This window comes from Lutzomyia longipalpis, chromosome 2 (assembly GCF_024334085.1).
Source record: "Lutzomyia longipalpis isolate SR_M1_2022 chromosome 2, ASM2433408v1".
In the NCBI taxonomy this organism is placed as follows: domain Eukaryota; kingdom Metazoa; phylum Arthropoda; class Insecta; order Diptera; family Psychodidae; genus Lutzomyia; species Lutzomyia longipalpis.
This window is the reverse complement of record NC_074708.1, coordinates 27,848,357-27,865,194: the sequence shown is the minus strand read 5'-3', so window position 1 is coordinate 27,865,194 and position 16,838 is coordinate 27,848,357. Positions and strand designations below refer to the sequence as shown.

At 36.1% G+C, this 16,838-nt stretch overlaps 2 protein-coding genes across 10 annotated transcripts in view; one reads left to right on the top strand and one right to left on the bottom strand.

The window, feature by feature from the left end:
- Positions 1–16,838, top strand: part of LOC129789858 (serine/arginine repetitive matrix protein 1-like) — a 982,101-nt gene that overhangs the window by 653,262 nt on the left and 312,001 nt on the right. The gene's annotated exons all lie outside the window — the stretch shown is intronic.
- LOC129789920 (uncharacterized) overlaps positions 1–16,838 on the bottom strand; it is a 61,132-nt gene that overhangs the window by 31,426 nt on the left and 12,868 nt on the right. Inside the window, exons 2-3 of one of the 3 annotated variants that reach the window (XM_055827049.1) lie at positions 16,038–16,317; positions 7,114–7,982 (exon numbers count right to left, since the gene is read on the bottom strand). In XM_055827049.1, the coding sequence (XP_055683024.1) occupies positions 7,114–7,385 (272 nt within the window). In that variant the 5' untranslated portion in view covers positions 7,386–7,982; positions 16,038–16,317. The remainder of the gene's footprint in view (positions 1–7,113; positions 7,983–16,037; positions 16,318–16,838) is intronic. The other 2 variants (XM_055827048.1, XM_055827046.1) reach the window with 2 other exon arrangements.

Sequence of the window (16,838 nt, the reverse complement as noted above, 5' to 3'; positions counted from 1 at the left end):
AAATGTACTGGTAAGCTGACCAAGCTTACGAGAGCTGTGTTTCTTTCAGTGTACCAATTTTGTGAGAGCAAACTAGAACGCGAATTAATTTAAATATGCGCAAAGTCGGGAAAAGTTGAAAAGTCATCCCTCAAGAAATCTTTAAAACGCCATATCTCGAGAACGGATCCATAGATTTTCATAAATTTTTTTTTGTTTGAAAGGTCTTGAAGTCAGCTATAACATATCGAAAAATGAAAAAAATTTATGTCGCCATTTTCGAAAAATTCGAGTTCGAAATTTTCGAAAACTTTGTTTTCGATTTTAGCGCCTCTTGCGGTCATTTCTCGAAGTTGCAATGTTCTAGACATTTGTAGGGTTTCACGAAACTTTTCATTTGCGCTTGAGTTGATCAAGATCGGACTTGTAGAACCCGAGATATGACATGCCAACTTTGGAAGGCTATATCTCGAGAACGGATCCATAGATTTTCTTCATTTTTGGCATGAAGCTAGATAATATGGTCAGCTACAACATATGAAAAAATAAAAAAAATTTATGTCGTCGTTTTCGAGATATTCATCGAAAACTAATCGAAAATTTTGTTTTTGATTTTTGGCCCCCTAGCGGTCACTTTTGAAACTTCGGATGTTCTAGAGAGTTGTAGGGTTTGTTGAGATCTTTCATTTGACCCCGGGTTGATCAAAATCGGTCAAGCCGTTTTCGAGTTATGGTCGATTTTCGATGAAAAATTGTGGCGGCCATATTGACTAAACGGCTTGACCGATTTTCGAAAATGAGGTATCGTTGGAAAGCTCTTGATGGCCCCTACAACATATCAAAATTTCAGACCTCTACCTATAATAGGGGCTGAGATATAGCGAAAACAAAATTTTGAGGTTATCCAAAATGGCGGACGGAGGGGTGGGGGGGTGGATTTGACTTCATAATCGGATTTCTTCAGGTCGATATTTAAACTTTGCCGTTTACCGCAAGTCTCTATCTATCACCGTTCTCTTGCAATTTAAGTTTATAATCCGGCCGGACGGACGGCCGGCCGGCCGGAAAAAAAATTTTTTTGGCGCATACGTTTTTTGGAATGTGGGGACCCTAATTCGTGCTCATACCAAGTTTGAGCCCGATCTGACGACTTTCGATTTTGCTCGGTACACAAAAGCTGTGTCTGAAAGAAACACAGCTAAAATCAGAACTTGTGGTATAATTTCTTAACAACTTTTCAACCACATGCTAAACTTCTACCATCGCGTAATTTTTTTCTCCATTATATACATACATAACTAGGTAGAAACTCCCAGGAAAGCTCCCTCTCTCACCCAGAGGTAAAGTCAAAAGTTTCCTTGGCGTGACTTTTGGCCATTTGAATCCAGCACATCAAATGATGGGAATTTCTTGTGCGATTTTAGCGGATAAATTCAATTATTTGTGGATTGAGCACCACACCGCGAGCATTTTCTCCTATCCATACCTGACTGGCTACCCATCGACATTTAATTCACTTTGAAGGTTAACGAAGATCAAAATGTTAATATCTCTTTGAGGGGGAATATCATGGCGTCGGAGGTGAATGAGCTTTGCTTTCTTTTCAATTTTATCTCCCATCAATTTTGTGCCATTGTGTGCCAAAAAATTGATTGAATTAATCATGCAACAGCCACACAACACCTTGAGACGCAAGCTACACAGTCAATGAACAAAACACCTACTTATATTTACCTCCATTGAGCTATCTTAATGGTTTTGACTCTAATTTCGTCACTGATAACCCTTATCGCGTAATCAGCAGTATTGCATTCGCCATGGAAACACTAAAATGTGATTTAATCGCGCGCAACCTTTTTTTCTTCGCCACTCTGCAGAGTAATTAACTCAGTGGTGATTGTGGTAATGATTTTTTGGGGAAAGGAAAGCGCGCATTGCAATAGTCCAATCACCAGCAAAACCTCCATAATATACGCGCGCAATCATTTTAAGATCATTACGGAATTCGACATGGAAGCCGTAGTGCCACAGAAGTGATTAAAGATCAGTTTGAATAGTTAGTTTAAAGTCTTTTTTTTATTGTTGATATTTGGAGAAATTTGAAGAGATTTGTTGGTAATTTTGAGAGAACTTTTACTTGGCTAGAAGAAGAAATATTTTTGTGAGTCTTGTTAGTTCCGTAAATGCATTTTTTTTAAAATAAATCTATTAATAATTTTGCAAATCTTTTCATAAAAGTTTTTCAACTTTAATTGAATAAAACATTAGAATTTCAGGAATTAGGATTAGAAAAACTTTTCAAAACTTAATTGAGGTTGAACACTCAATCTGAGTTCTTATTAGCCCCTCAATTATTCCTTAATCACCTGCAAATTCAGAGAAGAAGAGCATCTCAAACTCAATCACCTCGTTCGATTGAGTGCGTGATTGAGTTCTTTTGTAATTCTTCCTTCATTGATACAGTGAAGGTCACATTGGGCTTTTCTTGAGCATATAGCCCCCCTCATCCCAAAAACTACATAATATTCTCTCGCATGAGAACATTCTCAGAAAACATAAAAAGTTGTCTTTTCTCTCTCTCTCTCTGCATCATTTGCATGGGAGAGCAAACTAACATACTTATATGAGAACAACCCCGTCTCTCGTGATTATTTGCGCAGTTGGCAAGCGGCACGGTCTGCGAATTCCATCTCATCATCTTCCTATGGCAAAATAGCAATTTGGTGGCATAATAAACTTTTAACACTCGTTATCCGTCCCATTTTGCAAATATCCCACGAGACACATCGCCTTCTGTACACCAATAATGGGCAGTGACACGATGAGACGGACATAATTGCACGACGGACTGACTCCATAAAATTTCTGCAACATTTGCTGCGCTCTCAGCTACGCGTGATAACTCCCATATTTAATTTTATTTGATTTAATTGGGACGCAGATGACTTCTGGAATTTTTGGCGTGTTGCTGTTTTGACGGCCTCAAGAATCAACGATGAGATTGCACAGAGATTCATTTCACGAAAAAAAAAAAATTACGCAGACACTTTACAGTGTTTTCAAAGCAAGCCCATGTTGTATTGCTTTAGTATAGTTCCCAGAGGAGAGCAGAATTAAGTACGAGAATTTTCTCAAGGGAAAGATTTTTTATTGCTAAATGTGGTGTACACGTTTCGTTTGATTGTTATAAAGATTCTAGACGTTAGAATTTGAATTTATTGCTCATTTTATATTATTTTATCAGGGAATTCTAAATAAGTAAAGAATAGAACTTTGTAGAATTTAAGGATTTCTCTTCTGTTATAAACTTACTCACTATTTTTGAATTAGAGAGATTTCAAAAAAAAATTCAAAAATTAATTTTTTATAAAATTTTTGAAGAATCCTTGGGAGCTCATATGTATTTTAATTTCTTTATAAAATGGATTTACAAATTCTAATGGTTTAGGGTTTTAAATAAACCTTAAAATAACAATTAAATTCCTAAAAGACAAAAGTTTTCAAATAAAAAATTCACCTAAAAATCGATTCTAGAATCGAATTGATTAAATCACAGGAATATTTTCTATTTTTTCGCGAATCCGAAATGGTTTTTGAATAATGAGAAACCTCAGAAACTTTAATTTATATATTTTTTTTAAATGAAAAAAACTTCAAGACAGAAAGTTAAAAAATAAATCTTGAAAAGCTAAAACTTAACAGTAAGTACACCACACTGTGGAAATATCTCCCCTTTGGCTGTTTATGTGCATGCAAATTTTCCTGAAAATGATGAAAAAGCAGCTGAATAACTTTTTTTTACTGCCTCTTCCATTGTTACCATTCTTTCTTAAGTCTGTTGAGGTTTTTTTTGTGTGTTGTTGCTGTTGCCCCCCTGCCAGTCGATTTATTCAGCAACATTTTCTTCCCATGTAATAGTGATACAATTTCACGCTTTAACAGTTGATTTTTCTTGCTTGTGCATCAAACGGCAGAGAGATTAATTAGACAGATTGAGGGTAAATTGAGTTGGTGGGAAGAGCAAAAATTTGTTTCATGTATAATGGTATGTATTAAGCATTAGAATCTGCGATATGGCATTACGATAAAAAAGGGAAAACAAACTCAATGTTTCTTATGCTATATATCACTGTATAGCGGCATTAATTTTATTTATTATGTACATGTACATAGTGCCTCTGGTGCGGTGTGAGGAAAATCATAGAGGGACTGTGAATGGTAATTTGCGGGGCAATGTGGGGATACTATTTGATGAAAATTATCCTCCCGGCTTGTAATAATAAAATACAACACGGGGGCTCTCTCTCTACATAGGAGATTTAATGCACAAAAGTTTAAAGAGAGACGTCTCTGCGCCAGATCGTTATTGAACAGTGCGTTTTATAATTGTGTGTGTCCATAATTCATAAAACAGATGGTAAATCTCATATTGGAGTCTCTTGCGTGGCATAAAGCTCTCTTATATATACTCACATGTAGGTATATCACCCAACTTAATCTAAAACGTACAGAGCCATCACTTCTGCCAGCACTACAATCCCCCCATTCATTCATTTATTATAAATGCTAGTTACACATTAATTCATCGCGCACACCACACTTTCGGTAGGCGCGCGCAATCTCACCAAGAAAGGCCCCATCGTAAATTTCTAACGAGGAATTATCTCATTTCTCCTCATTCCCAACATGAAAAATTATTCATCGCGGTTACGAGGAATTATTAATAAATATAAAAATAACAACAAAAAAGTCAAATGCAAAAAAATGTGTCGGCATTTTTCTCAACTCTTCTTCTTCACCCTCCTCTACGATCTATGCTGTGTGTACCAAAAAGCATAACGTCTGTTCGCAAAATGTTTCCTAACGACGAGGTCGACGCTTGTCAATTTCCCGCCAAATCTATCACGAAGATTTATAGAACAAGTCAGAAAGTTAGCAAAATTGAATGTTAGCGCTTGCCAAATGCGAAATGTTGGTTTGGTACATTCTCTGTATCGTCTTTTGTAGCTTCTCTCACTCCCTCTCTCTGTCTGAATCTATGTCTTAATTTTCTATTGAGAAATTAAACAAATAATATCCCCAACATTCATGGGAAGAGAGAGAGATGAAAAGCATAAAAATTTCTATTCAAACTATATGTAATGCGAAATCTCATTTTGTAGATAGAATAAAAAGTTTTTTTTGTTTAGTTTTGAAATAATTTTTTTTTCTTTAATATTAGTTTCGCCATAAAAGTAAAAAAAAAGAACTACAAATCTCTTTGCAAAATCCAGAGTCCTTAAGAGATTTTTTTAAGTCCTAAAATTACATTAAAAAATTTCAAGTCCTGTAAATCCCTGTGTAAATCTCACAAATACATGATTTTATAATTTCCAGATCGACGTTAGAATACGGAACATTGTTAACCCTTTCAGGTCCGCGACTAATCTAGCGAGCTGATTAAACTAAAAATAATTTTTATAGGTTCCTTTGGGCTCAAAAAATAAGACATTTTTATCAAAAAATCCTAACTCAAAAATTTTCGATTTTTCGTCCTTTTTGATCTTGAGTCCTTGGGGTCCTTTTGTGGTCATCAAATTATTAGGGATTGTAAATAAATAGTCTTGTACTAATTTTAACTCAATATTAAAAAAAAAAACTACAAAAAATCGAGGCTTTGGGTCAGTGTATGATCTAATAGACCTGAAAAGGTTAATGAAAATTTTAAGAAAATCAATTCTCTGCTCCTTTTCGTGATTAAAAATCTTTCAAAAAAATTAAAATAAAGACAATCTTTTCATGGAATTATTCGCCCCTTAGTAGACTTAAATTCCCCTCTTTTAACTTGCGAAATCTCTGTGCTTGGTATGTCATTAGCACTAATGGGAATTAGTAGTTGAGCTAAATGAGAAACATTCTGCCGTTTTGATATTCAACGCGAAATGAGGGAAGGGAGAAAAAAACAAGATACCTGCGAACAGTGCTCTGAATCTCAGGTGAATTGAGGAAGTGAGAAGAACCGAGTGTGACGCAATGGTTTGATTTTTTCGTAAGAGAGCCCCACAGTGAGTTGGGGTAATGTGCCAAGATGTGAGTTTATGTGATGACTTTTATGGGTGTTTGTGTGGGGCAAATTTGGATCAGAGCCAGGTGTTTTGGGGAATGAAAAAATGCGCGCGGGATTTTTGATTGCAAAAAGGTGATAGCGCGCGCGGAAGATTTGAATGGTGGGTGATGTGCCATCGTGAAGTCATCGATGAAGTCATCATATGGGAGTGACTATGCGGGCAATTCTCTGCCAATTTGTAGCTCTTGTTTGGCTTTTTGCAATTTTTTTTGTTTCTTTTCAATCGGCACCCAGTCCAATTGTCGCCATGAAAATTCTATTAAAATAGAACGATTTATGGGATTGATAGGGCTCTTACACAGAGCGTGGCAAATGATCGTACAACGGAGAAAAAATAGCTCAGGTAATAAAAAATAGAGGAGGGAAAATGATGCAAGAAATGATGCGGAGATTAGAATATAGCAGCAGATGATACATGGTCAGGTGTTGAATTATTCATCGCTGTGGTGGCTCTCGCTGAGGCGATTTCTTCGTGGAGATTTGCTGCTGCCACAACGGATGGCTTTCATGCAGCAGTGTGGCAAATTCACCGGAAAATAGATGCAAGAAGTTGAGAGAGAGAGGGAGGCTTTAGGGTGGCCACAGGAGGAGGAAGTGCCCCGAGACAGGTGCAATTTATAAAATTGTCAAATGGAAATTAATTGAATGGGCTCCCCCGGGTGTGTGGCTAATGGCGGGAAATTTGAAATTCAAATTGATCCATTGCAGACATAATAATCTTATGTGGATCTTTTTCACGGTGAACAACTCGCAAGATCGCGCGCACTGTTTTTATGCTACTGATCTCCAACATCATACCCGAATGTACAATTTGTTTACTCACCCACACACGATCGCGTGGTTTGGAAGAAGCTTTTTGTATGACGAAATTAACCTGCGATAAATTCGTTTGTTGTACCTCAACAGGCAAACACGGAATCATTAATTTTCTTCTTTTATGTTGAGATTTTTTCTTTTATTTGTGAGAAAATAAAATGAATTGTGAAGACGTTCTAATAATTAATTTTCTTTGGCTTGGATCAACTCACCTCTTGAGGGGCACACTCTTTGTCGTTGAAAGCTTCCCCATTTTTATCTTCTTGGATGATGCATCTGAGTCAAAGGAGTCCTCCTTGATCAGACTGTGATCCCCATTTACGGCGCTACTTTCCCTATGATCGGTACTCTCACTGGCTAGCAGCTTGGACGTCTCATCGATGATCTGCTGGGTTGTACCGCCATTGCGGTTGAGATTGAGGCTCAGATTCAAATTGCGCGGAGATGGAGATTTCTCCTCAACAGGCAACATGTAGGACAACATTTTTGCAACCCAAAAGCTCTGCCTTACAAAATACTCTCAATTTTTTTTCTTACTTAAATAACTCGCAATCTTATCGTTCTCTCTCCTGCACGACAAAAAAATCTCTCACTCTAATTAAATTTTTTTCTTCGTTTTCTTTAGCACTTTTGACACTCAATTTTATTTGCAAAAATATCACCACTGGCCTGATTATGGAGAATTATTTTCGCGGGAAGATGATTAAAAAAAAAGTGAAGAATAAGCAAAAAGGTCAGTCCGAAATATCACAAATCACACTCCTTTTCCGAAAATACAAAAATTTCCTCTACTGTGCCCTCAAAGTTCCTTTCCTATGCAATGCGCGTGTTTGGTTTCCTTCGTAGAAAAATATCACGATTATGGGGGACAAAAAGAATTTGAATTTTTAAGCACTGCTTTTCACACAATCTCTTGAGTTTTTGCTTCTAGCGAATTTTTTTTTCTTATTAATTCTGCTGCTGTTTCGTTTTGCAAAGTCACCAATTCTCAGCTCTACTTTGTATCATGTGGATGTGTGTGAAATTTAATGATCCTCCATATTTTTACTGCCACAAATTGTCCCTCGTGTTAGATCATCGTCTGGAAGAGAACAAAATACAAATAATTAACATTTTTTTGTTCACAACATAAAAATACATATTTTATTGCGAAAGAGACACTGCAAAGGAAGCAAAAAAATACACATCTTGTGTGTTTTTGTAGAGTGAAAGAAGATTTTTCAAGAAAATTATGAAACAAGATGTCTATTGAGCCAAAAGTGGAAGGTAAATAAACATCAAGAGCCATTTTTCTCCATGTTTATTTGCATAATGACATGTTCGTTGATTTACTTGCTATGACGCGTTGGAAGAGAAATAATATTTTTGCCTCCAAAATAGACGTTTTTATTTATATTTCGTGCAGTTTTCCACTCAGAGTGGTTAAAAATACATTTAAAAGTTGATTGCATTTTATTTTTGAAGAAAATTCTGCGGCAGTGTTACGTCAGGCTGTTATTGAACGTTTTTTTAGAGTTCGTTTTTTTGAATTTTTGAATTTATACGCTGACATTTTTTTGTTCTGTCAAAGTGACATAAATTGTAGGTTTTGAATTTAAATAGGCGCGTATATACGGGCTGGGACCCTCTACCGCAGCTTGCAAAATGGAGACAGTACTAGCCCTTGAGTGGGATCACTGACCGTTAAGTGGAATAACTTTTAAAATAGCTCAGAATAGACGGACAGGGCATTTTCATTGACAACCGCGATAAGGGCATTTGTAATGACAGTTCTTTCCATTGACATTTGCCCTAATGAAATTGACGTTTTTCACCACAAAAATTCATTCCCAAAGTATTTTCTGTTTTGTTTATTTATCTCATTAACTCAATTCGCTTTCTTTCACCCAAGCCAAAAACTTCTCAATCTTCGCAATGCATTGCTCCGGTCGTTCGTTAAATTCTATTTATGTGCCAACAGATAAATAATCAGTTTGTTGTGTTTATCTTCCGGTTCGGTGTGTTTGAGTTTTGGGTGCAAAAAAGCCATCCACGGCGGGAAAATCCAAAATCGATTTCTCGTCATAAAAATTGCGTGTGGCTGTCGAGGAAAAAGTTGAGGGTGGCGCAGGTTAACATGCGTTTCCGTGGGTGTAGGCACAGAATAGGGTGCAAGGCCACAATTTATTATATTTTCGTGCCATGTGAGCCCCTTATCAGCCAACCCACCGTTTTTTCGGCGCGCCGCCATTTGATTCAGCCATTTTCACGCGTCCTTCCTGACAAGGAATGCTTAATTAAATGTCAAAAAAATTCCCAACAGACCCCCTAGAGCTGCTCTATCTATAAAATGATATTACTTTCCAGGAATAGAGAAATTAATGAGAATATTTTATCAATAAATTTTTATTAGCTTGATTTGCAAATTCAGGCCGCTCTTGATGGGATTTTCGCTGTTAAATGACGCATTTTCAACTATATATAGAAGGAATTTATATATCATTGCTCAATTGGCAATTGCGAGATCGCAATAGATAATAGATTAATTGATGATCTGCATTATGGGGCAGTTAACAAAGAGCTAACATTGTCTTCGGACAAATTGAACAACAGCAAATAAACAAAAATTCCTTCCCGCCATGTGGGAGTCATAAATGGGTCACGGGGTTAATTATGGCTCTACTTCCCCAGACTTTTTATGGATTTTTTTTATGTATGTAACGTCGCGCTGCCGAAAGGTGGTTGTGGTAGCTCAAACAACAAAGAAATCGATTCTCCACCTCACCCACATTTTGAGCACTTTTTTGGCCTCTTAGGGCTGGTCCGTTCATTTTTTTTCACGTCGCCCGCGGGGTGGCCTCTGGGGCGGAAATATTACCATTTTGTGGCCATATGGGGGCCACGGCACGAATGTGGGTCACCCGTCGGTGTAGAACATGGAAAAAAAGAACATCACAACACCTTCGAATCAGGTGATTAATGAGACCGTATCCAAGGCGGGTGGGTGAACTCTTTTCTTTTTGGGCTTCGCGACACCAAAAGTACACCACCATGTCAGTTGATTATTGCTGCCACTTCAACCGGCCGGCATACACCATGGCATACAAATTGCACTTAAAAAGTACGCTCCAATCATGCTGTCAAGCCTGGGCTTGAGAGACGAAAAGTGCTGACGAATTGGCAGGAAATAAAAAATCAGGGTGAAATTTGCATTCCAAAGTGCCTAGAGAAAATGGAATTCTAGGAAAATGTGGGTGGGTGGAAGCAGAGAATCGCACAAAAGATTGGCATGAAATGTGCCAATTGCAGACCAATTGCTATTAAGGGCAATTTAGTGCTAAGATTTGTAAAGTTTTAATTTAATTTGAAATGATTTAAATGGAATTACAGAGATAGATTTGAATGTCTGTTATATAAATTCGATTTAAATTAACGTAAGAATAGATGGACGTCAAAAATAAGTAACTGTCAGTTAATTTAATGTCATAGTTTTAAGTGCCATAAGCCAAAATCATTTTTTTAAATTGTTTTTAAAAAATGAATTTTTGAGGTAGATTCTGATAAAAATCTTTTCTAACAACTTATAAGTTTGCTATAAGATTTTGATAGACGAAGTTTTTAAATCGTTCTGTTGTCATTGTATAAAAGAAAAAAAAAACAAAGAATTAATTGTTCACCCGGAGACCTTGAGTTTCGCGGTATGATCTCCGGGCTACGGGTTTAGGATGAATTTCTCCGGGTCACATGGATTTAATTCTATTTTGGTTTAATTTTCAGCAGTATTCAAAAACTAAAAAATCGGAAATTGTAATTTAGGAATTTTACATTTTTTTAGCTAAAGGAAAATCGTCTTAAGTCAGATCTCAGTTTTTCTAAATCAGAATAAACTTCTTCAAGCTATACTACAGTTTTCTTCAAACTAGGTTTAAAGACTTTTAACTAAGGCTTTTGTTGTAGACTAGACTTATTTTTTTAAGGTCAGGCTATTAAGGCTTCAAGGTTGGATCATGCTGAGCTGAACTAAGTCTGAATACGTCTTAAAAGTCTGATTTAAAAGAATTAAGGTTTATCTTAAGAAAAAAGCCCTGGCTAAATAAGTGGCTTAACTTTGTTTCTTAAGTCAGGCTAAAATTTTTAAGTCAAACTTGCATTTTTTAGGTTTTACACAATCCACTTTAGAATTGTTTATAAGATAAAGCCTTTAAAGTTTTAATAGTTAAACACGGGCTAGGTCTAGAATACACTTAGCACTATCTCAGACTTATAAGATTTTTCCCAGAATACCAAAGAACTTATAACTGACGAATTGTAAGGAAAGAAAAGAAAAGATTTGTATCACAATGTATACCCCTTTATTTAATTTTATTTAAAATTTTAATTTGTTATTATTTTATTTTTTCTAATTATTAGTAAACAAAATGTTTCTTTTCTGCACTGTCTTTCCTATATGTAAAATTTATAAGGAAGAACATTTTTTAATAATTTTTCTCAAAACAAAAACTTAATATTACATATTAATCTTTAAAATTTAACCCACATTCCTTAACAATCTCTTTTCAATTTCTTTACACCTTTTTATTTATTTATTTTACCTACCTACATAATATATTAGATGAATTTCCATGATCATGGCGCAAAGCTTTATGCGCGATAGATGAAGTGCAAAAAGGCACCTCTTGGTGAGCGCGCGAAAATCGTGAATTGCACTCAAGTCACGACTTTCGTGAGTTTCTAGTGTCACCAAGTCAGGAGAGGTTGAAAATAGCATTACCCACTGATTGGAGAATAATTCGCAAATGATCTATTTATAATGGAAATTCCTCGTTTAATGGAATTCTGCAATTAATTTGCGTCAACGGCACAAAAGCGTCATCCGCAGCTTTCGCGCGCGCGCTCACAACTTTGTAAGGTAAGAGAAAAAGACTTTAAGAGCCCTATCAGGATTTTTTCTTGATCTTTCTGATCTTCTGGGGGTTTGCTGTGAGAATTAAATGAATTTCCTGAGTCATTTTGGGCTGTCCCGGAACAACGTAATTAATTCTGAGAGCTTAAAATTCTCTACAAGACTCCTTCAGAGTTTGAGAGGAAAAAAAAATTTTAACAAATTCTATTTAATTTTAATAATAGCAATTATCAAATTTGCATTCGTGATTGAACTCCAAAGTGCCATTTTATGAATTTTGCGGGGGGCTGTAAGTGTTTGAGTACCCACTCGATTGGCACCATTACGTGACCAATTCAATTAAAATGTTATAATTGAATCAATAATGTAATTTATTGAGATAGAACAAGAGGGGGCCTTCTCACTTTATAATATACTTTTGCTTCTATTTTCTCTCTCGGCGAGATGGAAAAGAACTTCAATATGCTACATTTCTTGTCATGAAATCAACAACAACTCTTTCTGCACCATTGCTCAGGGATTCCATCGTGATTCTCGTCTGTTTGTTTCATTTTCCTTTCAATTTTAAAATGAAATAAAGCAATTTATCTTTGTTTGAAGATAAAGTTGAGATTTTGAGGAAATAAATGAGAATTTGCTTTGGGAAATATTTAAATTTAAACTGTCTATGTTAAAGAAATGTTTTCTAATTAGCCCAGTGGTTTAAATCTCTATGAAATGACCGTATTTTATACGTAGATCCCAAAAATAATGAGTTCGAATACAAGTTCTGTCCATATGAAAAAATTCTTTTTCTCTAAAGTTCTACACAAATTAACATTAAAGAACATTAAAGAATTGAAGAGAAATATTATTTTCCCCAGGGAAATGTCTCTTTGCGTGGCAAAAAGTTGGTGCTTAAAGTGCTGTTGGTACAACAAAAACTCACTCATGAGACACTTGAAACAATAATTCAAGTAAATAATTGCTCTTGGCGTATATTTACTCCAACAACTAATAAACTCCTTTTGCTGGTCGAGTGCAATTAATCTCTATAAAATTCCAATTCCCCCTCCCCCTCTCCCATTGAGCCTTTTATCAAAAGCCATGGGAAAATAAAATCTTCACCGAGGCATCAACCTCCTTTTGCCACGAAAGTGATGAAGAAGTGAAAAAAATTAAAGAATTTAATGCCGAGAAAACGAGATAATCGGAAAGAGAGCTCTGGAATTCCGACAATTAGTGCCATAGAATTTTTCAATTAAACTTTAAGTAAAATGCATCGTATTGCAGTGTTAAAGATCATAAAAGTGGGTAGGAAATGCTGTGATAAAATAATTTTTCAAGTAAGGATGTTGTGATCTTGGCATTCTTCTGGCAAAATATCTTTTAAGAAATATGGTATATGAACAAAGAGACACCAAAATTGTGTTAAATAGCTATACTTCCCCTCATATCGCATGGTCCAAAATGACGTTGGAAGTCCATGTTTCTTTATTATTGAGGGGTAGTGCATCAAATTATGAAACTTTAATTGAAAATGGTCAAAAACCTCCTTGTATTTTTGTAAAAAGTGCTCAATTTTTCTTCAAATTGCAAAATCATTCCATGTGAAATACGCGGAGGAAAAATAATTTCCATAATTTTCAAAAATTGCATAATTTGTCCATAATTGGCATCTTGAGACGTCTCGAGGAGAAATTCACCATTTCACAACCCCTTTTTCTCGCGCGGAATTTCTCTTGCTTGACGTGATAAAGAGGCTTTTTAGGGGGAGTTGTCGGAGCTGGGAGAGTTCTCTGCCTCAGAAGAACTTCCGAGTGGTTCTTATCAACATTTGAGCACACGATCTCAGAAATTCCTAATGTGTGGGGGGACATCAATAGCTCCACCATAAGTTTAAATTCCATTTGAAATATCTCACTTAAATTTAATTCTTCTATCACCACCTACAACTTCTCGTTGTTTTTCCACTCGTTGTGGATGGAGACTCAAGATGTCCCAGACACAGTTTGTTGTTGTTTCATGCTAATTCGGGCTTTATATCATTTTTTTTTCTTTTGGTAATTTTCCAGAGAACATGCAGAAAAAATATTCTTTTATCACTAAAAATATACATATAAAAATGCAAAGATAAATATTAAATATAGAATGGATGGAACAGTATAAAGCGAAAGAACGGTAAGTAAAACTTACGGGCTGTGATTCTTTCTTTGTCAGTGAAATGTGAAGATGGCTGAAAATTGAGGATGGGCAAATTTTGAGGAGAGACTTACTCGCGAGCCGAATCACAGCCAACGCGCAGAAATTTTAAAGAAATCCTTAATCGTGGCGGGCGTTGGCTGTGATTCGGCTCACGAGTAAGTCTCTCCTCAAAATTTGCCCATCCTCAATTTTCAGCCATCTTCACATTTCACTGACAAAGAAAGAATCACAGCCCGTAAGTTTTACTTACCGTTCTTTCGCTTTATACTGTTCCATCCATTCTATATTTAATATTTATCTTTGCATTTTTATATGTATATATAATGTATATATCTATGCATTTATATATATTTTACTTTTATATGTGTATATAAAACGCCCCGCTTCGCGGGGCGTTGGTCTCATGCAACTCAAGATATGACATGTTAACTTTAAAACGCGATATCTCCGGAACGGCTACATAGATTTTCTTCATTTTTGGCATGATGAAAGATATTATAGCCAGCTATAACATATCAAAATTTGAAGCAATTCTATAAAGCGGTGCTCAAGATATTCATCGAAAACTCATCGAAAATTTTGTTTTCGATTTTAGCGCCACTTGCGGTCATTTTTTGAACTTGCAATGTTCCGAGCAGTTGTAGGGCTCATTATTATCTTTCATTTGAGCCCGAGTTGATCAAAATCGGTCAAGCCGTTCTCAAGTTATGGCCGATTTTCGATGAAAAATTGTGGCGGCCATATTGGCTAAACGGCTTGGCCGATTTTCGAAAATGAGGTATCGTTGGAAAGGTCTTGATGTCCCCTACAACATATCAAAATTTCAGATCTCTAGCTATAATAGGGACTGAGATATAGCGAAAACAAAATTTGGGGGTTATTCAAAATGGCGGACGGGGGGGTGGGGGGTCGGATCTGACTTCATAATCGGATGTCTTCCACCCGATATATGAACTTTGCCGTTGACCGCAAGTCTCTATCTATTACCGTTCTCTTGCAATATTGCGTTATATTCCGGCCGGACGGACGGACGGCCGGACGGCCGGACAGATTTTTGGCGCCACCGTTTTTTGGAATGTGGGGACCCTAATTCGTGCTCATCCCAAGTTTGAGCCCGATCTGACGACTTTCGATTTTTGAGTGTACACAGAAGCTGTGCTTCTTTGAAGAAAGAATCACAGCTAAAACCTCGATAATGGGCCTTAGTCAGCGACCAAGAAACTCTTGAAATTCGCTTGAAATTTAAGTACAAAATTCAAAGATCTTAAGGGTTTCTTGGTCGCTGAATTAGGTCCAATATTTAAAAAAAATCACACCTATGGAAAAACGCGAAAATGCACTTTGAAAATTATTTAAGGGCGTGGAAAATCGAGAATATTTGTCTTCTTGGATTGTTATTAAGACCTTAAAGCCATATTTATTTCAAGCGTCTTCCATAGACTTTCCTCTACCCTATATTTGTGAATTATTTTCCAACTCTCTCGGAAAATGTGGAAAAATTTCATTTTGAAGATTTCTCCTATTTCATTATCCTTTACGAGGCACAGCTATACAATAAATCAATTCTGTAGCATTTTTAAAGTTCTTTTAGGAGCTATTTTGGTTTTCCGGAAAATCCGACAGAAAAGTGTGGAAAATCCCAATTTTTTCGCTTTAACATTTTTCTTATTGCAATTGTGAATTACTCCTTATGCGTGCGGAGAAAATTTACTTTTTGATTTTAATGTACTGACAGAGAATATTTTAATTTTCCGGAAAATACGATCGGAAAATTCGACAGGAAATTGCGGAAAATGCATTTCATGGAAGTTCATGAAATTTGAGTTTTGTATAGTTTTGTATGTAGTTCCATAGGGCATGCCAAAATAAATTCATTCATTCATTCATGAAAAGAGAATATTTGTCGCAATTTATAATAAGAAATGTTTGTGATTTAATAAAATATTTTTTTGTGCAGATGGTTTGAACGTTCTCTATCTATGCTGTTACCCTGGGTTCGAATCCCAGATTGTCTGCTTAATTAGGCCTTATTTATATCCTTTTATTTGCTTTTATTCTTCAATAAATTACCTTTTTCAATGAATTTAACGTTCTTGTATTAAAAAGATAATCATTTTCCCAACAGTCAAAAAATCTTTGAGAAAAAATGTAAATAAATATTAGGCGTCTTGAACACCTTGGCGGGCATTCTTCACATAAACTTCTCACTTCACTAAATTGGAGTGTTTTTATTCTGAAGTGCACCGCTGGTGATCATTTCGTCGACAACATTCCTTCAGCCCCCCGAGAACCCTCCCAGCCATTTGAGGAAGTCTTTGGGACGTTCACAGCCCACAAGGCGCACACCGCACTGAAATACAATTTTGTACAACAGATATTTTTAGACAAAAGACAAGACCAAAATGTAAGATAAATCGTGTATTAAAGGCAAAATGAAAGTGTTCCGGATTATGACATGGAGTTGATGACTCCGAAATGTACTTCTGGCTTTTTTAACACCCGCCCCCATCTTCCCACCCCACATAGCTCTTTGATGAATGCTTTCGAGTGACACAATCTAAAATTAAACTTTATTTTATTATATTTTAAATGAGAAAAGAGACATTTTTTTCCCAGCACGTACACGCAGTTCCCCTCTCGAAAAAAAAGTGTTGTGGTTAATTTTATGCTCCAATTCCCTATCGCATTCCGAGGCGTGATCCGCGAAAAAAAAAAGATGAGTGTACAATTATAGAATTGTGGGCTTCTCACCCATTTCCCTGCAAGTCTTTCACCCAAAAAAAAATTTCAATGGACAATTCGGGCAGAAAAAAAGAACGAAGTGGAGCCAACAGTTAGAGCAATTTGTCATTCATCAATTTTTGAATGGAT